The sequence below is a fragment of the Merops nubicus genome, unplaced genomic scaffold (genome assembly GCF_000691845.1).
Source record: "Merops nubicus isolate BGI_N331 unplaced genomic scaffold, ASM69184v1 scaffold18422, whole genome shotgun sequence".
NCBI lineage: Eukaryota > Metazoa > Chordata > Aves > Coraciiformes > Meropidae > Merops > Merops nubicus.
Genome location: NW_008595821.1, coordinates 24,987 through 51,700, shown reverse-complemented (window position 1 = coordinate 51,700; position 26,714 = coordinate 24,987). Strand labels below are relative to the sequence as shown.

General features: G+C 39.9%; 1 protein-coding gene across 1 annotated transcript in view; it reads left to right on the top strand.

Annotated features, from left to right (window-relative positions):
- The window catches only part of RELN (reelin), a gene marked incomplete at its 5' end in the record, with an annotated part of 111,570 nt that overhangs the window by 65,059 nt on the left and 19,797 nt on the right, over positions 1 to 26,714 (top strand). The window contains 16 exons of the mRNA XM_008936202.1: positions 960 to 1,131; positions 1,214 to 1,316; positions 3,653 to 3,882; positions 6,664 to 6,884; positions 7,422 to 7,569; positions 10,839 to 11,097; positions 12,350 to 12,599; positions 14,717 to 14,885; positions 18,136 to 18,276; positions 19,621 to 19,798; positions 21,063 to 21,256; positions 22,324 to 22,580; positions 23,358 to 23,512; positions 24,293 to 24,507; positions 25,180 to 25,357; positions 26,329 to 26,504. Of these exons, the coding sequence (XP_008934450.1) occupies positions 960 to 1,131; positions 1,214 to 1,316; positions 3,653 to 3,882; positions 6,664 to 6,884; positions 7,422 to 7,569; positions 10,839 to 11,097; positions 12,350 to 12,599; positions 14,717 to 14,885; positions 18,136 to 18,276; positions 19,621 to 19,798; positions 21,063 to 21,256; positions 22,324 to 22,580; positions 23,358 to 23,512; positions 24,293 to 24,507; positions 25,180 to 25,357; positions 26,329 to 26,504 (3,046 nt within the window). The remainder of the gene's footprint in view (positions 1 to 959; positions 1,132 to 1,213; positions 1,317 to 3,652; positions 3,883 to 6,663; positions 6,885 to 7,421; positions 7,570 to 10,838; positions 11,098 to 12,349; positions 12,600 to 14,716; positions 14,886 to 18,135; positions 18,277 to 19,620; positions 19,799 to 21,062; positions 21,257 to 22,323; positions 22,581 to 23,357; positions 23,513 to 24,292; positions 24,508 to 25,179; positions 25,358 to 26,328; positions 26,505 to 26,714) is intronic.

The following is a 26,714-nucleotide window of genomic DNA, read 5'->3' as shown; positions in this document are numbered from 1 at the left end:
GTTAATCTTTTGATTAAATTGTAAAGGACTGTAGAAAACCACAAGAGAAAGAGAGCTCATTCCTCCTGATTACAGGAGAAGTGCCAGCTGAAGAAAGCCCTCCTCTGCTCTTGTTACTCTGAGCACATCTCTTAGCGGGAGCCAACATTAAGGGCTCTAGAGAATGCCACTGATGATTTAGACATGGTAATATGGCAACAGTTTATTCTATGCATCAAAATGCCTATCATACCTCTAGCAAAAAAAAAAAAATTAAATTCAAATCCCCTTCTAAGATTCCAGTTCCTGTTCATTCTTCTGATGGGTCATGGCTAAAATAGGTAAGTAATCTTTCCTTGCAGGTACCATGCTTGAGTAAGGATTTTATTAAAAAGAAGATTTTTAACTTTGTTTGATCAACACAAAGGCTTTTAAATAGATGAAAAAAACAGTTACACAAAAGATCTGGCAATCTAATCCTCCCTTGCCAGGTTGGAAGCACCAATTTTCCAACATATTTGAATTTATAATCCATTGGAGAGGTCACTCAGTGTTTCCTTCTCTCTCAAAGAGCTCTTGCCAGACAAGCACAAGCTGTTGAGTCCAAGGAAAAAGGTGTAGAAGGAACTCATCCTTTCAGGCTGCTTGGGCTCTACAGCAACTGCTCATGCAGATGGATCTTAATTAAAGAAGACATTGATGGTATAGTTTCAAAGTAAATGTGATTTAAACAGAAGACAATTGTTCAATACAGGTTTTTCACTTTTTGCTTTGCTACAACATATACATTTTAAAGGAATAAAGGTTAATTCTGTAAGGTCAGGCTGCAGAGAAGTTTGGGGACTATTTTAATGGAAAATGCAAAATACTGAAGCCATGCTTTAGCACCCTTTTCTCCATGTAATCCATAAATATTGGCTACCATTCTGTTCTCTAATAATAGTAGTATTAGGTCTTAATAGGAATGTTCCCCTTTGTAGGCAAAAAAGAAGAAATCTGGATTATTGATGACTTCATCATTGATGGGAATAACCTAAAGAATCCCATGATCCTTTTGGATACGTTTGACTTTGGCCCCAGAGAGGACAACTGGTTTTTCTATCCTGGTGGAAACATTGGGCTTTATTGTCCATATTCATCTAAAGGAGCCCCGTAAGCATCTCACAGCAATAAATTAGAAAGAACTGATTGTGTAATAAACTGAGTCTAAAATACTCCTTTCCTTTCTTTACAGTGAGGAAGATTCAGCTATGGTATTTGTTTCAAATGAAGTTGGAGAACACTCCATTACAACAAGGGACCTGAGTGTAAATGAAAACACTATAATCCAATTTGAGGTACTTGTTCTCAGAAAGTTATTTTGTCTTTTGGTTAGAGAGTTCTGTGAGTTCAGCTTCTGCTCTTCAGTCTACTTGCCCAGCTGTTGGAATTGTCAAGTAGAGAAGCCTGTCCAATTTCCCCCTGTAATTGCTTTGATATTGCTTTCCCTCATATGGGTCTATCATGAAGATTTTAATACACAGATAAGGAAAATTTCTGTCTCAAAGTCTTCTACTTTCTCTCCTAAATTACTGCTTTGTCCATGCCTATATACTTGCACTGATAGCGTTAAAGTCCATGTCCTACAAGTCTGAGTCACCACTGGCAGACGAGATGATGAGCAAACTATAATGAGGGTCCAGATTGCCACTTCACAGCCTGCTCAGGATAAATGTGCAGCATTTCCATGAGCTGACCCAATGGAGAGCTACAACTTCATCTGTGACGCTGGAAATTAATTTTTCCCACCTGCACTGTTGTATTTTCTCAGAGAGCGAAGGTTCTGCTTTCGTTTTACTTCTGCCCATAGTTTCATAGATGCTCTAGAAGAAGCTGCTCTTTAGCCTTGATGGCCTGAATTCATCCCATCTTAGGGAGTTATCTAATGCTCATGAATAAGGAGCATATTTGCTGAGCTTCTCATATAGTCATTGGAAACGGGTACCTCAATGACAACATGTGGTCTAAAATAAGCTGTCTTTCTGGTTTATTCTAGAATCTAAACTGTACATTGTCTAGGGCAGCTACTGAAGGGAGTAACTGTTTAGCTAGTATGCAGTAGTTCAGAGGGGTCATTATATTATCGTTAAGAAATTATGAAATATTCTTTCCTGCATATTGCCATGCCACAGTTACCAGGTTGCTTTAAACAAAGAGGTAGCATGCTGTAGCATTAAACAGCAAAACCAGTTCATAAACAATTACTAAAACGACTCTAAGGGTTTTCCAAGAAAACTAGCTTTAGCTTATACTCATGCACACTTTAGATTGTCATGCAACTAATTTATAAATTATTGAATGCAAACCACTTTCTGTTTTAAAATATAGATTACAGCCTGTAGAACAAAAATGTTTGAGGTCACTTTAAGATATTCATAAGTCTTCAAGCATTAACCTCATAAAATCTACATGCTTACTTCCTTCCACATGCAGTAAAACATTGTTTTCAGCTCACGTTTTTGAGGACTTTAGTATAAATGAAGAAGTTGTGCAGAATGCAATAGAGTTTCTCTCTGTGTCTCAAGATTCAAAAAGTATATTTGGTCAAGCATCTCTCTAAGCTTCCAGATGAGTAGACAACCCTTCTAGACAAATGTAGTTTAATGGAACTCATGTGTGCTGAAGAGTGATGAAAGAAATTTCAATGTAAGACACATTTCAAGATTCATGCACAGTTCTAAGTGTTACTGGGTTTTAGAAATAAATAGTTTATAATTTCAGAGCAGCATATTAGAAGGATACTTATTTTCCAGTACAGAGATATGTAAAAAATCCAAAATTTTCATAGTTTTAGTACAGGATTTGTATTTCATTGGCAATGGGGTACATCTTATTTCATACAACAGTACTTTTTCTACTACTTTTTTCAGTAGTAGAACTGTTGTTTGTGTATGTTTTCTGCCTTTTCTACAGTTCTCCACATCAGGAATCTTATAAAAACATTCTGAGAAGTTTGATACTGCCAAACTATGTTTTGGAGTGACACTGGATCTAAATCCAATCCAGCTACGATACTCTTTTAATGTTGTTTACTAAGGCTTTTCTGCTCTACATGAGCAAATGGGTAATGTGTATGAAAGCTGAAGAACATATTGAAGTGATACAGTACACTGTGGCATAAGCTGGTTTGGTTTTTTTTTAAGTGTAGCATAAAAGAAGATGGTGCAGTTCAGCAATTTAACAAAACGGTTGTTTGTGTATTATGTTTTAGTATTTCTGGTTTTAAAAATGCACATTTTTTGGTGCTGTGATTACTTCAGTACCTGCCAGAGTACTGCAAGTGCTAATGCATTTACTCCAGAAACATTGGCAGCATTTCTTTCGGATTTTGTCTAATTAACTTTATGTTTTCTTCTCTTAGTAGAAGTCGTTAGGGATTTCATATTACAATCATTTTTTTAATAAGCCAGAGTGAGATACATGCATGGACAGGTAGAGCAATGTGCAAGAGTTCATGTTCACATGCATGCCGTGAGTGCATCATCCCCGTTGTTAAATGAGTTCGGAAATCACCGTTTTCCTGGGCTAAATAAACACTGTACCAAATGGGGGAGGATGACTAAAAATGAAGAGCCATTAGGAGTCCCACAGCCTGCTCTCTGTCAACTTCCACATTTTGTGTCTTGGTCCCCAGATCAATGTCGGCTGCACCACCGACAGCTCTTCTGCAGACCCGGTAAGGCTGGAGTTCTCACGAGATCTGGGAGCAACCTGGCACCTGCTGCTCCCCTTGTGCTACAGCAGCAGCAGCCACCTCAGCTCCCTGTGCTCCACTGAGCATCACCCCAGCAGCACTTACTACGCAGGCACCACTCAGGGCTGGAGAAGGGAAGTCATTCACTTTGGGAAACTGCACCTCTGTGGGTAAGTGGCGAGCTTCTATTCCTGTTCAGATGCTTGTTGGTGTGGTTTTATTTCTGTTTCCCATTCAAAATGTTCTCCCAGCACAAAAGCAGTGCATAAGAACTGCATGGCGCTACAGCAGATCAGATGACCAGTTTTTCACCCCTTTTTGTTCTGAATGTTAGTATTCGGGTGATTCCTAAAACTATATTGTGCCTAATGCTAATACAGAATAACCACAGATAGTTTCCTATTTACCCATATATCTCATCGGTGACATTTTTATGGAAGTGTGTTGCACGGTAAAATTAATACAAAACTGACTGTCCTCAAAGAGCTTTGAATATTCTTTACTGCAATACATTACCCATTCAAATTCATTGAGGATATTCTTGGATAATATCTGAGATTCATTAGAAAATGCAGGAAAATGTGATGTAGTATAAACTTGATTCTACTTCAGTGTAAGGAAAAGTACTGATCTAAATACTTCAGGTCTCTTGTAGCTGGAAATTTCTCTGATTCTAAGAAATTAACTGCTGCAGTCACTCAACCTGAAAGTTTGTGGAACAAACCAGGTTAGATGACAACAGCTACATTGCACAGAAAAGCAATACTTGCTAGCAGACATGAAAATTTGTAACTTTTCAGGGTATAAAAAAGTACTGTTTACTTTTTCAGGAAAAATGGTCTTATAGCATCAACTCAGTTTGTGTAAAAAGAGCACATCATTAAGGATTAAACTGTGGCACGTATGAATGAAAATGAGCTATGCAACTGTGAGACTATGAATCTATGCAACTATGAGACAGAGTATTTATGAAACTACTGCATGCAATGGGCCCTCCACTAAATAAGTGACTCCATATGTACCTCTTAAAGTATGAAAATACTTATATTAGAGATGAGAGACAAGTTTGGAAAGCCTGGAGGTTTAATAATTTAAGAAAACGTTTGAATTTTAAACTTGAATTTTCTGGTTTATGACAGTTAACGTTTCAAGCATGGAAGAGGTAACCATCTCTTGCATTTGTCAGCTCTTTGACCTTCTGTTTTTGCATAAAAGAATTATTTGAACCTTTGCCCAGCTACCAATGCATCCCACCAAATGCAAATTTTTACTGTACAGACTCATAATTCATTTAAGCCTCCCAGGTATTTTGATTCAGTCTGCTGTTCCTGAGTGTTTCTGTCCTGTTTGCCTGCCTTCCCTCTTACTCCTTCCCCAACATGCCAGGCCAGAAGCCAATTGCTGATAGCCAGCCAAGCCCAGAAGTGCAGAGCAGCTTCCATGAATTATTCAGTGCCATGAAATTCTTGGGCCAGAGGGCTGAAAAGGGTTTTTCTCCACCAGAATCCACTGAAATAACAAGAAAAATCTCCAAACCTGACCCCTTGTAATTCTAAAAAAAAAAAAAAACAGCCTTTTTGTCTCCAAAGTGTCAGGTGATTATATCTAAATAAGAAGACATTTCCAGTTATTTCCACAACACACTTTATTTTGGAAATTAAGACATGTTCTCAGCAGACAGCTGTAACTAAGAATTAGTATTCCAGTTATGTCCTGAAGGAAAAGCCCACGGCCTGTTGAGTCAGTGAAGAAAACCTTCAGCAAGACTGGTGTTTCACTTTCTGCGTCAGACACTGGTCATGCTTCACTCTCACCAGGAGGGAGCCTGAAAGGAGCTGACATGCCTCAGAGTGGAATGAACCCAACCCATGTAGCAGAGATCTCTGAAGAGGAGTTTACAACACCTCCAGCCTCAAACTTGTCCTTCACCTCAGGGTGCACTAAAATCAATGGGTTGGACTTCCAGCAGGACTCTGGTTCTCCAGTGTCTTTCCTGAAACTCTCAGCAGTGTCCCCACCCATGAGCTATCCTTCATCACCTGAATCTCCTCACAAAAATTCCTGTTTCGCATCAAGACAAAAAAAAAAAACCATCAGCTACCTGTGTTTTTGATTCACCTGCTGCATTTAGGTATCTCTAACAATACACATTAAACATGCAAGGCAGTTAAGTGCTTTTCCTTTCTCACTCTTCTAGTTTCCTTCCTCCTTTAAAATGTTTTCTCAGTTGGGAGTAAAATTAGTCTCTCAAGTGTTTTTCCCCATCTTCAACTTCCCCAGTCAGTTCCTGTTCATATGCAGCATTGATGCAAGTAGCACTTAGGAGGTAAATGAAATATGACAGGACAGCACCCAAAGGAGAATATAGTTTAAATTAACAACTTGCGGTATCAGTCTGGTTTAAGATGAAGCACCCGAAAACAAGCTGAATATCTGGTGACATGGCAGATCATGTTTTCTTTACACATCATTGAGGGTGAGATCCTACCAGCCCAGCTCCACAGGCGGTCTCCCTGGTGTCAGGGTGGAAGCATGCAGTAGGATTTCACTCTCCAGGAGAGACTGAAAGTGGCCCGGTCTGACACAGACACTGTATGCCAAAGCAGAAGGAAATCAGTCAGGCCATGGCCATTCATCCTCCCCATGAACAATGGAGAGAAAAGTGGTTAGATTTCAATTCCCATTTTCAAGTCCATCATTCAGTTTTGGTATTGCAACTAATGAATAATGCTATTTTTATTTCTGCCAGTACTTGGATTGAACATCAACATAAAAATGCATGAGGTACTGAAGGAATTAGATGCAGCAATCTGTTTCTAGAATTAAGCTATTTATCAAGGCGGTTCCAACATAAAAAAAAATCTATATATATGCATAGTACGGTGTGTACATATGGCATACAAAAAGATGGAACTATTATTTGAATTAAGTAGACTTTATGCGTTTTTCAGGTTGGCAAGGTTCAGATGGTACCAAGGGTTTTACCCTGCTGGGTCCCAGCCAGTGACTTGGGCCATTGACAACGTGTACATCGGCCCCCAGTGTGAGGAGATGTGCAACGGGCACGGCAGCTGTATCAACGGCACAAGGTGCATCTGTGACCCCGGCTACTCTGGGCCAACCTGCAAAATAAGTACGAAGAACTCTGACTTCCTTAAGGATGATTTTGAAGGTATCTCTTTTTTGGAGGGGGAATTCTCAAGCGTGACTTGCCAATGTCTGATGGCTATCACCTGTCTGGAGTGTCTGACTCTTTGTGAAGTTGTTAGTGCTGGAATACAAAATTTTCATCAAAACAGAATTGCTTGAAACTCTACTTGTAGAAAATTATTTTACAAGAAAATGATGGCTTGATGGTAGTTCAACTTTAGCACTGCCAGAACATGTGCAAATGAGGTAAATGCTCATTTTAAATTTTCCCAGCCCTTGCTTACATAGTACCCAAAGTTTCTCTATAAACCTAGGTACTTTGTTGTAACTTAAAAAAAAAAAAAAATGAAGATAAGTGGAAAATATCTTGTGAATATATTGTGAGTAACTTGTTTGTTTTGATTTGTGGCAGTTTTCTAGAATACATTGCATTAGAAACACTGAACGTCTCTTCACTCTACATGTGATGTTTAATTTAGCTCTCTTCCTCTGGAAATAGTGCTTTTGCAATAGCAGCACTTCAGAGTAAATCATAAATATTAATTTATTGTGTATTCAGGTCAGCTGGAGTCAGATAGATTCCTTCTTGTGAGTGGTGGAAAGCCATCGAGGAAATGTGGTATCATGTCTGGAGGAAACAACCTTTTCTTTAATGAGGAAGGCTTACGTATGCTGATGACTCGAGACCTAGATTTGTCACAAGCCAGGTAATACAATTTCAAAGTCCTTTCAGGATTCATTGAGGATATAATATACGGAAGAATAATATATATATGATACTTCCATAGTAAAGGCAAGCTGATATATTCTGTGGTCCTTATTCCAGCATAAATATTCCATTTTAGCCACTGTAAACATTTTAAATTAAATTTAGCTTGAACTTTATTTGGATTAGCCATTAAAATATTACTTTTTTCCTTGAATAAGAACTCCAGGTTCTGATGCCACACCTTCAGTAGTTTATGCAAGTTTTTATCTCATAAATGCATAGCACAAGAAAGTGATTGCATGTCACATGCTCTGCTTGTCTTACCATTTGTTGTGTTATGAGCCATTGCTGAAGCAGGAGTATCTCCTGCCAGTATAACTCTTATATTCATCATCTCATAGTTCTTTCACTTCTGAAGCTTATTTTTTTCTTATTGTGCACATTTGTTTCAAATAATTCACTGAGAAATTCCCATTAAACTGTCACCAGCTACACTGAGTACAGCAATTGAAAACCAAATATTTTTGTTGTGTTTAGCGATTATGTTCATAGACTCATAGACTCATAGAATACCAGGTTAGAAGGGACCTCAATGATCATCTGGTCCAACTTTTCTTGGCAAAAGCACAGCCTAGATAAGATGGCCCAGCACTCTGTCCAGCTGAATCTTAAAAGTGCCCAGTGTTGTATCATGACAGCCTGCAGAAGAGGTACTTGCTGAGTGAGACATGCTAACCAAGTCGCACTTTAAAAATTTACACTAATATAATTTCAACCACATCCTAATTGCATTCATACTAACAAGCAGGCACTGTTTTCTGATTTATTCGGTATCTTAGCTTACAGATTGCATTTTCTCTTTTTCCACTGGTCTCTTGTAAACACCCTACTCTCTAATGTTCTGTGAGAAACACTTTAACTGGCACTTTTTATCTTTTTGATTTCTTTTCATTAACATTGAAGCTTTAAATAATAATTTAAATTTAGAGCCTTATGGTCAATAAGATGAATCATTTCTAACAATTATAATTTCAGATCAACAGTTAGCTAGCCCTCAGTTAGGAGTAATATTAAAAATCCCTGTACTGAATTTGTAAGATTCCTCACAGCAAACTTTTGTCAGAACTCGGTAAACACCAACATCAATTCATTGCACTCATTTGATTTCCTAGACATTTCTGAAGTTAAAAGATTAACTAAAGATACAAGAGATCTTCTAAGTTGCTCCCTTAGACTAAATGACATATTTTCCTTATTGCTCATGTTCAAAGAACCGTCATTTATCTCTTCTCCATGATAGTCTGCAGCTGGATTTGCATATATTGACCTCAAGGTGTTATATGGAGATAAATGACTTCTGTCCTAGTAAAAGGAAAACAAAGCAATACATTTATTTTCTTGTATATGCTTACAAAAAATAACTATTATCAACAAATAACTGTATGTTCTCTTTTGAGCATCAAGGCACACTGCAACAGCCTTGCTGGGGGCTGCTCTTTAGCAATCTAAAGAAATTCAGTGGGATTTTCTTAATTCCCAGGCTGACTCTGTTGGCCACCTACAAGCACAAGACATCTGGCTGTGACAGAGATGTGCCAAGTTCTACACAGGACCTGGGGAGAGGTTTCAGTTAATACCAAGCATAATGAGAGACAGCATTTCTAATAGATATTGATAAGGGTAGTAGACTCCATAGTCACATTAAAACTTCCCCTTTTCTTATGAGGAGATCCCCTGAAGCACACAGGTGAGCAGGGGTATTTTAGGTATCGCAACTGATCAAATCCCTTTCTATGTTGAATTACTAGAATATCCACGTTTTAGTGTTACAGGATCTACAAACTTTGCTTTACCATTTTAAAACAGGCAAAACCTTTTCAAAATACCTGTGGGATAAGAAGAGAAATGTTTTCAATTACTTTTTTATGTTAGATCATTGTTACCTATATTTGAGAGGGTTATTACCATATTAGTAAAAATTCAGATAGAATAGCAATCCACAGAGAGAAGATTCAACAGAGAAAAGGTCACCAGGGTTTATTTCCTTTGAATTATGTGGCAAATGTCGGAGTAAATCTAAGGAAGCACAAAGACTTGCCAGCAGTGAATCCAATCCATTACAGTTGATACGTTGATCCATGAGGGTCCCCAGTGCTCCTCTACAGCACAAGCAATATGTTGCGTCTGGGATGTGGAGGGGGTTATAACCTATAGCAGAAAAAAGTTATATATAGTGGCAAGAGAATCTGTGAGTTGCAGTGAGGACTCAAATTAATTGACTTGCAGGTCTGGTGTTTTATTGAAGCTTTGTCTGCCCAGCACCTCTGCCTCCACTCCCATCAGATCCACCTGCAGATCAAACCAGAGCAAGATTTTTGATACAGAACTTCTTTCACACCGTTTCATTTAACCATGAACCAGGCAGCACTAATGCAATAATAATTAGAACAGATACAACGCTCTAAAGCCATGCAAAAGCTGTGCAAACATGAACTAATACTTGTAATATCCCTGCAAGTCCGATAGGTAAATATCATTACAGCAGCATTTCCTTCCACTCCAACTGCATAGCAGAGCTATTTATGAGCATCAGCTAATGGGAAGAATTTCACAGTTTGATACAAGTCTATTGTGCTGCTTTGGGGAAGCTAATTAAATAGGGGATGAAAGCTCCGCTGTCCCTGGGTGGCTCGAGCTGGCTTCAGGGAAGCCGGCACATTTAAGTAGTGTGATTTAGACAAATTTCCCAGGCTGACTAAATGGACAAAATGATCCCTGAAAGTGAAACATGCTTTGTTCTCCTGTCCAGATTTTTTCTAGTTTATGTCAATGGAAAACCGGGATGCTCATTTTGAATTTAAGCATTTCAGCAATTTTGTAGCAAATTATGATCTACTTAGGATACCATTGCTTTTCTGCCACTAAAATCTGTACTCATGGGCTACAGGGATAAAAATTTCACCCAGGATTATGTTTCCGATGTTTGCAACACCATCTGCTATGCAGAAAAAAACATAAATGGCTGGCTTTGTTCAGCCTCTTCTGCCTGGCAAACTACCACACAGGCAAAATAAAGTTTTGTCATCCCACCTGCCTTGTCTAATTGTATTCTGAAGGCTTTGAAAAGGAAACCATAAGATCTCCTAAAGCTGACTCTTACATCAAGAAATCACGGGGCTAGCCAATAAACAAACTCCAGGTCTCTCTAGTTGGTTATCTAGGATGTTGCAGAAAATAAATCTTTCCAGTAATTGCTCCCCTTGTTAGATTTGTGCAGTTCTTCATGAGACTGGGATGTGGCAAGGGAGTGCCAGACCCCAGGAGCCAGCCTGTGCTGCTGCAGTATTCACTCAATGGGGGCCTCACATGGAGCCTTCTCCAGGAGTTCCTCTTCAGTAACTCCAGCAATGTGGGACGATACATTGCCCTGGAAATTCCCTTGAAGGCCCGTTCCAGCTCCACTCGGCTTCGCTGGTGGCAACCATCTGAGAATGGACATTTCTATAGTCCCTGGGTAATCGACCAGGTAAGGAATCCTCTGGGTTCTTTTTTTCTAATACAACTTCAGACAGTTTTCAGTCTTAATGTTTCCCTTTTGTTGTCATATATCATTTCACTCAGTCAAGCAAAAAGCTTTTCATAGAGACATTCCAGAATTATAATAATCTAGCAAAGCACAATTCATGTTTGATAAGCTTGTGGTTTTAATGCACTGTTTCCGTGAGGGGTACTGAACACCCATTTTGAAGCTAGGAAAGTCTTTTACCCATGGATAGAGCCTCAGGTTCACATTGCAGAAGGCCTTACCATGTAATATGCAAGTCTGAGTTCAAACTTCAAAAACATTCATTTAAAATCTGTCAAATATGTAATTGGCTTAGCAGAATGTAATATATTAAAAAAAAAAAAAAACTATAGAAAAATGTCAATCTATTTCCATCTTTTAAATTTGAAAGCAGTTTTGTTTCATATTTATAATAATCTCTAAAGATTATTATATTGCTTGGTATGACTTAGTATAGATCTCAAGAAACTCCACTAAAGTGATGATTGCACTCTAAGTAGTGTTACTGGGATGTCCAAGTTCAATTTGTCAAATTTTTTTTTTTTTTTGAAGGTGAGCTTAGGACCTTAGAAGAAACCCAGAAACCAAACTCCCAGCCATGTTTAATTATATGGTTGCAAAATTTTACTACTCATCCCTTCATTTAAAAATGAGAAAATCCTAATTCTTTCATTCCTGTATCTTCATTGAATGTAGCTGCATTAGTTCAGAACAAACAGAAGCTGAATTCAGAATAACAGATGAAAATTAATTCTATCTTGTTTGCTGTTGAATAGTAAAATACTAATGTCTTACAGTCAATAGCAAAACAGAGACTATTTCTGCAGTTCTATCAGCAGATGCAATCTGGTAGTAGCACACAGGATTTTAGTAGAGCTGAGCAGTCAGTAGGAAAAATGACAGTGTAATCACTTTGCTCCTACCAGCATTGATTTTATGAGCAGTTTTATTTCATTCAGGATGGAGTTCATCTTCCTGAACTTTATATTTGTATACCTAAACCAATCCCTTTACGACCACTTTATAGGAAAAAGATATTCCCCTTCCTCACAACCGAAACCCTTTACAAAGCCAGTTTGTCCATTTTGAACCAGCAGGATATATATATGCATAGATCAGCAAATCTCTTCCTCCTCCACGGTGCTATGTCATGCGTATGTTTGTGAAGTCCTCTGGACGTTGTTCAATAGCAATTCCTTTCCTAATGTTTCAGATTCTTATTGGAGGAAACATCTCTGGCAATACAGTATTAGAAGACGATTTCACCACACTGGACAGTAGAAAGTGGCTGCTCCACCCTGGTGGAACAAAGATGCCGGTCTGTGGCTCTACAGGGGATGCTCTAGTGTTCATTGAGAAAGCCAGCACCCGCTATGTTGTCACCACTGACATTGTTGTCAATGAAGACTCTTTCTTGCAGATAGATTTTGCAGCATCCTGCTCTGTCACGGACTCCTGTTACGGTAACGACTTCTTAGTAATTCCTGCCCTGTACAGGGAAGATCACTTGTTTTCTAGTGCTATTTTTTACCATAATGAGACCTGAGAAACAAAAGAAAGCTATGTGCTTGTGTTAGGAACTGTAATAGCTTTTTTATTCTAGATGTCTGAGGCCTAGGATAAACTAAAGTGTATTATTCCCTCCGAGCACATAAATAGCTCTTCATTTGAAAAAAGACTGTCTTAGTCCAATCCATTGACCAGTATATGGTGTCCACTGCTTGGGGTGATCTTGTGGTTCTAGTAACAAGCAGCTAGGTGTTTCCAGTATATGTTTCTTGCCTTGTGGTTTTGCGTTTTTGGCTCAGTTCACATCCCACTTGCACCTGTATAACTAAGAAACCATTAACATCAGCATACACCGGACACGTGCCAAGTCAGCATCGACTGCAAAAATTTGTATGATGTATATGAAATGAGCATACATAGACATGTATTTGTGTATGAATTTGTGCCTAGACTTATGCACGTATATGCATATATACACATATACACATAATGATGCCATTTTTAATTATCTAGCTTTTATTTGTGCATATACATGTATATGCATAAATAAAAACATGCTCTGCACTTAATACACATCACATGAAATTAAAAACTGGTTCATTACATGAATTTTAAAACACACAAGAAATAGTTCTTCCTGCCTTTTGAATGCTTGTTTGTACAAGCTTTAAATTACATTCTTCTAATGCAGGGCTTTGGGATATAGAGTATTTTAATCAATGTTTTTTTAGGAGAATAAAACATGTTGCAGCATGTAATGTGTTAATTCATTGAGTTGCTGATTATTTCTCTAGAATTCTGCATGAAAATGAAAAAATATTTTATAAGGAATCCCAGAAGTAGCTTCTCTTATTTCACTATTCTGAAGCCAATGGAAGTAACTGATATTGTACTCATATGCTCAATAATATTTTTTTTTATACTTTTGGTGTTTAAAGGACTGCAGCATCCTAAGATCACCTCTGCTAAGTTTAAGTGTTTTGGCAGCTTAGCGATATACTGGCAAAGAAGCAGATCTTTCCTATTTTGTTTTTTTTTTCTACTACACCTACCATTATTGTAGCTTAATATTAAATTAGGCAGGACACTACCTAATCATGCTTCCAGTCATGATGAGCAGAGCTCTTCATTCTGGTGATGAGATTTAACACTAAAAACTCACTTACCCTTGTTTGTATCCACTTGTCCTTGTATTTCTACAGCAGTGTCTTTTGTGCTTAGACACCAAGTGGGACTGATTGGGTGATTAAGGGTCATTATCTGTGCATGAGGGTAGAAGAAATGGGTCTGTAGTAATCAAAAGAGACCACAGATTTATCACCCCTGTCACTTCAACCACAGTGACACAGCCAGAATGCCTGGCAGCTGGAACATTTACTTCAAGTTACAGTTCTGTGCCTATTATTATTTACTTCTTAATAGCTGCATGAAAGTTTAACTTGACATATTTAGTGAGCTTGACTAACCTTTATTTTTCATAATAAATGTTTATAAGCCATAAACAACAAAACAATGAAATTGCTGATTTTTGCTGAGAAATGAATACATTGGTTTAATGTGGCTAGACTGTGTTTGAATAAAAACAAGCTCACTAACAAACTCAATTTAAAATTGTTTATGCTGGATAATGAAGTGCGCTGATTTGGAGGGGCGTGGAAGAGTGACTAAACCATCTTTTGACAGAACCAAAAAGTTTGAGTGCCGCTCTGCTTTACATAAGGATTACATCCAGCTGAGTCTCATCCTTCAGCTTGAAAAGCAAAAGAAGTTGCTGTTCATGATGCTCTCACATCACTTTCTTACATGCTGCAGCTACAGAAATTGATTTGACTTAATCCTGGCAACTTATCAGCTGACTTTGTCTTTGCACCTGTGGTCCCTTGAGTTAGGTGGTGGGTGTAGAAACCCACTGCAGCCTTCTCCTGAGCTCTACCTGCTCAGCAACACGTAACATATCCTCCAGCACTGCCACCAAAGGGGTTAGCTTTGTTCTTCTGACACAAGCATCAGAAAAGGTTTTTTTAAGTTTTGAGTGGTTAAATTAAGTCACTAACCTTCTTTCCACCCTTAGCTATTGAACTGGAATATTCAGTGGACCTTGGGCTGAACTGGCACCCAATTTTGAGAGACTGTCTTCCCACAAACGTGGAATGCAACAAGTACCACCTCCAGAGGATTCTCATTTCAGACACCTTCAACAAGTGGACCCGGGTTACTCTGCCTCTGCCTCCCTACACTAGGTATCTCCCTCTGGCTCTCTGCAGAATAAATCTTAATGTATAGCTATGGATTGAGGCATGACACATTACAGTGCTAAAATAATTGTGCCTTGCCACTTTTGTTCAGTCCATGTATATAGCAACAAATAGGTATCAGTAAATGGAACCACATTCTGCTTTGCATAAGAATTGCAAAGCTACTATGTGCACTTACTTTTCGTAGTTATTTAAAACCAGGAAATTTTTGTCCCTCTTGTCCTGGGGAGGAACAGAGGAACTTTCTTAAGAATCTCATGTTATTGTCGGCGTCACTAAATTCTGGTTGTTTTGGTGGCTAATTGGACCACCCAAATCCCCACTGCACCCTGTGCTTGCTGTTGTTGGCTATGAGCTGATGTTTCAAATGTAGCACTTCTCAGGCTTCTTGCTTCTCTGTGCATTCCTCGTATCCCGTGCCTCTCTCTGCTTTAATGCTCTTGTCATTGTTTTTACACATGCCCCATTTTCTCCTTTTCTTCCTTTTCTTACATTCTTTTGCCTTTGAGGGAAGAAAAACCATGGGATTTGTTGGAACTGTGGTGAAAGGAGCTATTTGGGACTGACAGTGCTAGTGGGGGTGCTGCTACAGGATTCCCTTTAATGCCCTGAAAACTGCTGAATTTTTGTTTTGTTTGTCAAAATAATCCATCTAGGAACAACCGGATAGTTCAGCCTTCCAGTCTGCGTCCTTCTTGCTATGCTGTTTTGCAGTGATAGCTGTGACTGTCCCCCATGCACTCATACCTGATAAAGCTGCCGCAGAGCTAGCCCAGAGTACAGCCTTGCAAACACAGGTAGCATGGATGTCACCTTGACTCTACAGCTTTGCTCATGTGCTCCTATTGCTGGGCCCAACCTCCGCCCACAGGCACAGGCTGAGCCAACTGCAGGCACAGAAGTACCACGGTGCAGGCAGAGCCCATGCCTGTTTGAGAAGGTTGTTACAAAAGATGCCAGATAGTGCACATACAAGTTGGAAAATGGAGACCTTTAATTTTCGGCAGTTGCACTGATAACACTTATACAGTTGCCACACATTTTGAAATTAGTAGTGTAAAAGTCCATGTTCTATTACTGATTATTTAGGGCATCTGGACTCTTCCCTGTCTTCAGAACAACGCTTCACAACAAGTAACAATACTTTTTCAAGGCCTGTTCCCAGAATTGATCTTGTCTGCTTCCTCTTTTGTACTGCTTCACTACATAACAGTCTGTAAAATCCATTACCCCAACGGTTCTTGTATAAAGTCTGTAAATCTGTGTTCAGGAGGGACTTTCTGGCATGGAATAGGATACGTCAGGACTGGGGCTGAAGTTCCAAACCAATTGAATTTGGACCTGAAAGGAACCTCACAACCAAGAAAAACTCAGGTTTATAAATAAATGTGATTTGAAGACCAAAAAGTTTTTTGAGTAGCATATCTCAAAAGAATAAGTCTGATGCTCTACTGAGGCAAAGACTGCTGTTCTGTCCAATCCAATAACTGTATTTGTTGGCTTGAATGATGCCATTTCCCAAACATACTAAGAGAGGGATTGCATGAGAGAGGCTATTACAACCTTAGCTCACAAGCAAGGGAAACATTAACCTTTAGAATAAGGAATAGTGCAGCTAATAAGCGCTTTGGCTGAGATGTGATACAATTTTTATGTTGCTTTATTAATTCAAGCTGTGTAATAGCTGATGTGTGTCTCCACTTGTCTGTGATTGTATGTTTTAGGGACATGCAGGCTATGTAGTCAATAGCCTGGCCTGGTGCACAGCACCTGTACTTATGTAGTTTTTTAGGGTTTGTGTACCTAAGTGCTATCTAACCTCTGGCCTGTAGAAGACAATGAATACTTAGTTTTAATTGAGAGCTGGTTTTAAGATGCAAATGCAAATATGAGACTTCTCCCAGGAGCATCAGCTCCACAAATTCTTAGTGAAGCACCACACCTCAAGCAGGCAGTGTCAAATGTAGGTGCTTGTCTTTATTCCTAAAGGAATTCCTCACGATTTATCCCTTTCTTTTTAAAATGCTATTTGGTAAGCAGCTAGGCAGCACAGCAGATTTCTCTTTGAATAAGCTTGTTATTAATTCACCTCATGTAACATGTTTAGAAAGAAATATTCATAGGATAACATGGACCTTACTATAAAAGGTCTATTTTTACTCTGGCTAAATTTTGAGGATTTTGCTGTTTATTTGTTTTGGTGTTTACAGTAATTGTGAATTCTCTTTGAGTTTCAAAAGAGAACAGACCACTCAAAGTTCAATGCTGCCATCTAGTGCTGTATAGCAAAACATGGACTCGCTTGAATTTAAAATGGTATTTTTGGTAAATTACAGAAATTCATCTACTTGCAGCTATTCAAATATAGGAGTCTACTGCTGCGTGAGCCAAATAGCTATTTGGTGTTCCCTGACTTTTTCGACTAGGTTTTCACCATCTGTCTTGGGAGCTGAGTCGCTTAATTCACATACAGCCACATCAGAGCAAGGTGTTTGAATAGAGAGCTCTTTAATCAACAAAATGAAAATGATTTACTGAAAGGAGCCAGGATCATACCATAGATCATTCCTTAACATTTCCAGACAAGCTGTGGATGGAAGGGAGGGGAAAAAATGCAAAAGCAGGGTCATGCTGCATGCTCTGCATGGGTGCTCTCCTCTGTCCCCTGTAGATTTATAAAGAGCATCATCTTGTCTAGGAGCCAATGCACACACTAGATCTGCTCTTACCTAAGTGTAGTTTGGAGAATTCATAGAGAAAAGGTTGGGTTCATTTGTTGACTTGAACTGAAGCAATAAAACTCAGGCTCAGGATGAAACTTGGGCGATTCTGGCTTGCTACCATTCCGAGCTATCATTGAAGCTTGGATTTGTGCTGGGACATGGTTATAACTAGTCTGATCTTCCCTATGGGCTTGCCACCTTCTTCCCACCCTCTTCTCCACTGCACCAACCACAGCCTACTTGCTTTGCTCTCACCAGCGATCCCTTTCCCACCTCCCACACTCTCAGCATGCTACTGAGCACCCGTGCTTTGTCCTGCTCTCACAACGTGAGCACCCTTTTCTTGGCTTTTCAGGCACCTTGCTGTTGTCAAGAATCAGCCCTGGGTTGTGCTGATATCAAAGAAAACTTCCAGGAACAGTCTAGCTTCAAGATTGAAATTTTCTTTCAGTCAAAAGAAATATTAGCTTAGCTAGAAATATTATCTTTCTGTTTTTCTTTCTCTCCCAAAGGTCTCAAGCAACTCGCTTCCGCTGGCACCAGCCTGCTCCTTTTGATAAGCAGCAAACGTGGGCAATCGACAACGTCTACATTGGGGATGGCTGCATAGACATGTGCAGTGGCCATGGGAAGTGCACGCAAGACAACTGTGTGTGAGTGCCACCCGTTCCCTGTCCTGCCCAGCACTGTACCACTTCATTCCTCTGGCATTTTAACAAATTTGCAGGAAAGACTTCGATATAGTTTTTAAAAGAAAGGTGGATTTTGCTGTTACAAGTGAGCAGGGCACTGGGACCGCTTGGGAATAGGAATAACTAGAGAAAGGGTAAGTGCAGGGCCTGGTTCCGCCAGACCTCTGCCTGTGCGCAGTGACGGCCAATGCTGCTGGTCCTCCTCAGCAGCAACGCACCGCCTCTGCTATTCCTCATGCTGCATCTAGCTCCCCTCCCACCAGCTATGGAGGGGGGACCCCCTGAGTTTGCACACCCTTCTAGGGGTGTACAGTCCCGCAGCTTCCCAGAAGGCATCATCCTTATTCCTGAGGTATTTCACGCTGTATCCACATGCCCTCACCCTACTGCTGGATGCAGAGGACCTGGGCTGGAGGCGAGACACATCCACTAAGCAGAAGAAAACATGCCAGTTCTTCACAAGAACAGATTTTGCCTTGGAACTGGTGGTGTCTTGATGGCCTGATGCCTCTGCACCATGGTAGGGTTTGCCAGTGGAGGCAGATTGGCTCAATCCTCAAACTGTCAGTATAACAGCCCACATAAGGCCCTGCAAAGCTAACAAGCAACAACCAGATCTTCCCAGATTTGTCTGTCTGGCAACAGAGAAATACTTTCCAGATGGATGTATTGCTTTTTTCCAGATACAAATGGCATCAGAAATGGGAGAATGGTTGTATAATTGTGTTGTGACTGTATTTGTTAGAAATACATCTGCTGCTGAGTAGACATAGTACTGTGTTGTCCTCTGTCCTGACCACTGAAATACCAAGGCATGCTCTCTCTGGTGAAATCTGCATAGTAGCTGTTATCCATTCTTTGACACTTTATAAGAAGTTTTTTTCAGTGAAAAAAAAAAAAAAAAAATGGGGAAACTATGTAAAGAAACAAGAGGAACGTACCCATCCGCTAAAATTTTGCAGAAATATACTTAAAATTTAACAAAAGCAGGACATTCTTGGACTTGGCATGTTCTTTTAGGTTTATCTAGCCAAGTGCAATGTATTTTACTGTTTTACTCTGTGCTGGAGCATAGTCCGTATTAGCAGCTTGAATAATACATAATACTAGCCCTCCTAAAGTAATTTTTGTTTCTTATTAACTACAAAAAGTGGCAGATGTTTGAAAGTACCTGTTGTGTGCTAGTAAATGATGCAGATGCATGGAATAAGATGGCACCTCGGCGTGGAATAACTCTGCACTGATTAGGCCTCCGTGTAGAGCTTTTGCCAGACAAATTTTGCACTTGTTTGCTTTCCCCTGCAGCTGCGACGAGCACTGGGGTGGGCTGTACTGCGACGAGCCAGAGACCCCCCTCCCAACACAACTGAAAGACAACTTCAACCGCTCGCCGTCGAACCAGAACTGGCTGACGGTGAACGGGGGCAAGCTGAGCACGGTCTGCGGGGTGGTGGCCTCCGGGATGGCTCTTCACTTCAGCGGGGTGCGTGTTCTCCACGGGGGCCAACTCGCTCCACTGGGCAGCATAAACAGGCTGGACTGAAAAAGCTAAATAAATAGAAAGGTGTTAAAAAATATGGGCTTAATATATTAAACATGTAACAGATAAAAAAACTTACATCCTTTGCCTAGATGAAAGGTGAAAGTCAGACAGCTCCTACAGAAACACTTCAGGAAAGTGGTTAGCCTGTTCCTGGCTGTGCAGTAGCTAGGAAAATGAGATGTAGTGTGTCTCTCTCCTGAAAGGAGCCATGGAGGGGCTTTTGGAGGTGGAACTGACAGATTAAAGCACAGTCCAAGTATGTAGACATTCAGTTCCACTCACCCATAACAGCCTCCTCATAGCACTTATAAATTCCAGAGACCAGAGTTTGGTGCAGCTTCTGATCAGACCACAGAGGTAAACAGATAGCTAAGTATTTGTACATGTATAACTTGCACCTGGTCCTTGAAAACACATCTGGGTGTAGCCTCATCCTTCAGATATTTTACTGCTGGATTTTTTCAGAGTAAGCTCAGAGTAAAATTTCCTGGTTTAGCTACATATGTAAGTATATCAACCAGACTGCTGCCGAACTGTAGTTTGCTTACAGATAACCTTGGGATTATAGAAATCACAAAATAGTATTTTAGAAACACGTAAAACTTGTGCTTGTAGATCTCATCTAAAATTTATAACAAGGTTCAAACTGATGCAAGGTTTCTGAAATAAACTAACAAAAGCATTACATTTCCACTTCCTTCCAGTAGGACTATGTAGGCACCACTAATAAAAAGGTTAAGCAGTATGAAATATGTAAGGGATTATGGGAAGACACACACATTAAAATGGCTGTGCCATTTGATAGTTTGCATAAATTAAGCCATTAGCACATAATCAGCGATTCATTAATACTGCCTGGAAAGCCTTTTGTTTTACATTGGAGGCATGGACTTCTGTAACTTGCGTTCAGAAGGAAGGTAAATACAATTCTTGATACTGAACGTTGTACAGCTGTAGGTAGAAGCAGCAATGTGTATGGATATACAATAGGAATATAAATGGAACATAAATGAAATTATGTCCTCAAGGAAGAACATTTGTTCTGTTATAGCTTCATCTTTGTTATAATTAGTATAATTTTCTACAGTTTTGAAGGTTTTACAACATGAAGCTATACTAATAGTGACTGCGTAGTCTAACATTTTTTATGTCCGTAAGTTTTGCCAGCCAACACCAGCCAACATATTTTTTCATTGCTTTCCAGGGCTGCACCCGTATGTTAGTTACAGTGGACTTGAACCTCACCAGTGCAGAATTCATCCAGTTTTATTTCATGTATGGATGTCTGATAACTCCTAACAGCCGCAACCAAGGAGTGCTCCTGGAGTATTCTGTGAATGGTGGAATCACCTGGAGCCTCTTAATGGAAATTTTCTATGATCAGTTCAGCAAGCCTGGGTTTGTAGATAACTTCTTCTGCCTATATAATTTCCTGTACTTAAGTAATGTGGTCTTGAATGTTTCATAAGAACCTGTGAGACATATTACTGCTGTGGATCTTCAAGAGTTCAGCCTGTCCTCCAAACATTTATGAATGGCCTTAGCGCATGTGTTTGAGCATCAGCATTTGTGCAGCTGCTAGGCCAAAAATACAAGGGTAGTAAGGAGTCTGTAGCAGTCTGGCAGATTTGTAAATGGTTGCAGGAATATAAATTAATAGCTAGCATTAAGCTGTCCATCCTGTTCCTTAAGATACTTTCATTTGCAATCTAGTTTCTTACTGACAAAAGCAGAAAGTCACTGCTTGCACTAGTTAGAGAATGGTGTGTAGAGGAGAAACTGAATTTCTGCAAATATCCAACAAGAGAACGAACACACTCAAGCCCTATTTTCAGCCCTGTTTGTGAGATTCAGATCATGCATAGATGTGGATGGAGTATTTCCTCACTGATTAATTTTAACAACTCATGGAAAATGGTTATGGGAAGGACCTGTTATTTATTATTTCCTTTGAACACACCAAGAAATCACTAGTACTTTAATTGGACAAGAGATTTAAGTGTCCTGTCATATACCATTATGATGGAAATAAGAAAATTGTGCATTGCTATCTGCCGAACAGCTCCGAGTTGAAAACAGTAATCTCATTTTTACTTCAGCATTCTCCTTCTTAACACTCTCCTCGGTTAGGACCTTGTGGTCATACTCTGCTAGCCTAGAGCATTGCATCTGGTCGCATAGGCACAGCTGGAGCATGTGAGGTTGCTCAAACCATGCCACTGTCTGGTTGCTGACCCTTCCTGCATCACCCCAAGCTGCTCTCCTAGGGATGACATTGGGAATGATCAGGAATTTTCCCCATAGGGAAAGGCAGGTTAGATCGCCTGGTCTTTTCCTTCTTTCCCAATTTCCACATACTCTAGGAAACAATGGGAGTGGACCTGGTCAAAGCACCCAGCACAGACCACTGAGAAGTGTCTTCCTCCCGTGGCTTTCCTACAACTAATTTCCATGTTTTATTTCAGCTTTGTGAACATCCTCCTTCCCTACGATGCCAAGACCATTGGGACACGCTTCCGTTGGTGGCAGCCTAAACACGATGGGCTGGACCAGAACGACTGGGCTATTGACAATGTGCTGATCTCTGGCTCAGCTGACCAAAGGACGGTGATGCTCGACACCTTCAGCAGCGCTCCCGTGCCGCAGCACGAGCGCTCCCCGGCCGACGCGGGGCCCACCGGCAGAATCGCCTTCGACATGTTCATGGAAGACAAAACTACAGGTAAAGGTTTCATGTAGATCCAAACTAAAGAGCAAGAAGTCAGAGCAGTGATTTACAGTTCTAGCTGAGCCTCTGAATCTTTGTCTCACTGTGATGGATATCACAGAGCAATCCTATCACTATAGGTAGGGGGTCTTGTCTTTTGTTTTTAGTTCACAAAGTGCAAAATTAAAAGATGTAGTGTAGCTTTCTTTTTTTACTGCATGAATTTGCTTAGAAGAATCATTTCTCTTCAAAGAAAGAAAAAAAGGATTAAAAAGTGCCAGGTTATTCTAAACAGATTTCTTAACCTCAGTATCTATTTCCTATTTCCTGACTTTTTAAAACATTCCTTAGGAAAGTTAAGTTACATTTTGCAACTAACTTTTGAAAAGGATGTATTTCTGGATGTTTACAAGACTCAACATCTAGCACTGCTGGGGTACCCTTTCTGCAGATATGTAGACAACACCCAATAAAAGCTTCTCCCACAATGTCCAGTGCAAGAGAAGTTTATCTTTTAAGTAAGTCTCAGACACTTCTTCAATGTTAAAAAATAAGGTTACAATGCATATGTAAGAGAGTAGTAAGAGACGCTTTGAGCAATGAATGTGATAAATATAATAAATATGTACATGTGAAAGATGGGGTGCTGACACTCCCAGGAGTAATACTAAATAATTCCCACGTAGACTGAAAAATAAAGCTTTGAATCTCCTTTAGTGGTTAACACTACTCCCTATTCTCTTTAATGTATATTGTCATTATATATTACTGTCATTGCCGTTTATTTTCAAGTGAATGAGCACTGGTTATTCCATGATGATTGCTCAATTGAGAGGTTTTGTGATTCTCCTGATGGTGTCATGATCTGTGGGAGCCATGATGGCAGAGAAGTCTATGCAGTCACCCACGACCTGACTCCTACGGAAGGCTGGATTATGCAGTTCAAGGTAAAACCTCTGTCTGCAATATATTTATTCAAAACCACATTTTTCTCCAGGTCTAAATAGATTTTTTCAGGAGGTTAGATGAGGTATAAGGCTACACAAGGGCCATTCTGTGCAGGGAAAAGTGTAATTATTATTAGGCCATTATCATTTTTCTCAGCTGCTCCCAGAGGTGATGCACTCTTCTCCTCCAGCACAGTGGTTCTATGGACATCATGCAATATGGATATTACACACATATAAGGTGCCTGGTTTGTTACAGCTGCTTGGAGAAGGAAAAGCAGCTCCAAAGTAGTCCACACTGCTCCTATCTTGTCACGCTTTCATATCAAACCTGCACTCAAACTGCCCTTCATACATCATTTACCTAAATTAAAGAAATAAATACATATGGTAGTTGTAAGAGCCCTTTGCACACCTCTCCCATAAAGACAATCCACCTAACACAACAAAGCTGGGTGCTCTCCTCTGAAATATTTAAATCCTATGTTATGTGAGATTAAGTTTATTAGTTATGGGACACTGAGGTATAAGGCACTAGCATCAAAACCTAGAAATCCAGAAATGTGAGCTAACTAGAAGAAAATAAAACTCAAAATACCATGACTGTTCCCAATCTTGGGAATCCTGATGAGATCTGCAGATAACTGGTACCATACAAACACTGTTACTGCCATTATTTCAAGCAAAATTCTGCAGCCAGTTTTCAGATTCAAACTTCTTTTTAAATTCTAACCACCACCACAATTAATTTTAATTTCCTTATGCTCTCTTTCTTATTAGGTTTCTGTTGGATGCAAAACCTCAGAAAAACTTGCACAAAATCAGGTGCATGTGCAGTATTCCACTGACTTTGGCGTTAGCTGGAGCTACTTAGTACCTCAGTGTTTACCGGCTGATCCAAAATGTTCTGGGAGTGTTTCACAGCCATCTGTCTTCTTTCCCACAAAAGGGTGGAAAAGAGTAACTTACTCACTGCCTGAAAACTTTGTGGGCAAGTAAGTATGAATGTGCTACTTGTTTTGTCTTGGATTCAGTACCTTCTGAAAAACACACCAGGGGATGCATCTGCGTACTTGTTTCCTTTCAAGAAAGGGGCAGACTAGCTGTGTTCATCTTCATTACCTATGCTGCATAATTTTATTTCCTATCAGTCAAGATTGACCATGACTCTTGGTGTGAACAACCAGCAACTTATCCTCTTCAGTCTGCTCCAGTACAGTGTGTCCTGCTCTGTTCAGACAGACGTGGTCAATTAGAGAGTAGATTTATGGCCTGGCTGAGTGGAGAAGTTACCTTTACTGTCTGCAGTAGTCCGCACATATGTAAATCATTGGTCTTTTTCTACAAAATTAAAATCTCGTACATTCTTTGTGTAATCTGCTCAGAAAGTATAACCAAAATTGAAATCCTCTTGCAAGAAGCTAGAATAGCTTTTTTTTTTGGCTTCAGCAGCATCTGGAATCTGTTCATATATCATAGGTAGTACATGTGTGAAGAAGAAGCTATGGATATGTATGAACTCATTTTAAACAGATACTGCCAAATATTACTTGTGGAAGCTTTGAAGACAGTACAGTCATAAGTATATAGTGTTTCACCCACCTGTTTTCAATTGAGCAAAGCTGGTTTATACATATGCCTGTTTTTCTTCATTTCTTTATATCTAGTCCCGTGAGGTTTCGGTTCTACCAGAAATACTCAGATATGCAGTGGGCCATCGATAATTTCTATTTGGGCCCTGGCTGTCTGGAAAACTGCAGAGGTCATGGAGACTGCCTGAATGAGCAATGCATATGTGATCCTGGGTATTCAGGTCCAAACTGCTATCTGACTCAAACACTGAAGGTAATTTTACTGAATGTTTTAAAGAGTGAATTTTGCCATTTGTTTGGCTGAGAAAGAGAGGAGAGATCAGTCCCACTTGACATTTAGCTGTGATTCCTGTCAATCTGAAGATGCTCAAATGCATTTTCAGCCCCTTTACTATTTTATTTTAACAAAACTGCAGCATCCAAGAACAGGCTTGTTCCTTTGCAAATAACACTGCCTGAAAAAGCTGTGTTAAAGTTCACTGTTCATCCTTAAGTCACTATTATATGATCTACCCTTGCATATATGATTATATTTTATCAAGACTGTAGGAAGACTGTCTTTATCATGCAAGAGCTTACTGAAGTAAAGAATACAAAAAAATGACTTAAAATTACTATGCAGGGGAATCTCTGCTCCAACACCTGCAGCACCACTTCTCCCTCCTTCTTCACTGACCTTGGTGTCTGCAGAGTTGTTTTTCTCATATATTCTCTCTCCTCTCTCTGGCTGCAGCTGCTGTTGTGCTGCAGTTTTTCTCCCTCTTCTTAAAGAGAGAAATGATTATCACAGAGATGCTACCACCATCACTGATGGACTTGGCCTTGGCCAGCAGCAGGTCCATCTTGGAGCTGGCTGGCATTCACTCCATCAGACACAGGGGAAGCTTCTATCAGCTTCTCACACCAACTACTCCTACAGCTCCCCTGCTACCAAAACCTTGCCGCACAAACCAGACACATCCATTCATTTGCACATGCAAATTCTAGTGTGCTGGATTACCTCCCACATATGGTAAAGTCTAGCACTAACATTTTCACATTCAGCCAATTCAGTTCAAGTGGTTAAATTTTCAGTGAAAAGTGACTATGTTTGGTCACCTTGAAAAAAAAAAATTACAGTGTTCACGAGCACTTCAAACACCTTTAGGTCAGTTCCAGCTGTGGTCATCAAAAAGGCTTAAGATCCTAACTACCTGTGCTTTATGTTAAACACCTTACTTACAGACTTTCCTGAAAGAGCGCTTTGACAATGAAGAAATTAGACCAGATTTATGGATGTCCTTAGAAGGTGGAAATACCTGTACAGAGTGTGGGATTCTTGCAGAAGACACAACTCTGTATTTTGGAGGTGCGACTGTGAGGCAGGCTGTCACTCAAGATCTGGACCTCCGGGGGGCAAAGTAGGTCACGTTTCCATGTCATTGTAATGGGGAACTTGGTCAAACACTGACAAAGCAACAGGTGACACAGCTTGTAGCTCAGGGAGCTCCTAGGCCATCACAAGTATAGTGCTAACTTGGGCAGACACTAATGGGATTATGAGGCACTGATGCTTTCAGATGAGTCACAGAGGGTAAGGCTCTCCCTAGCACAGTGGAAAGGGTCTGCCA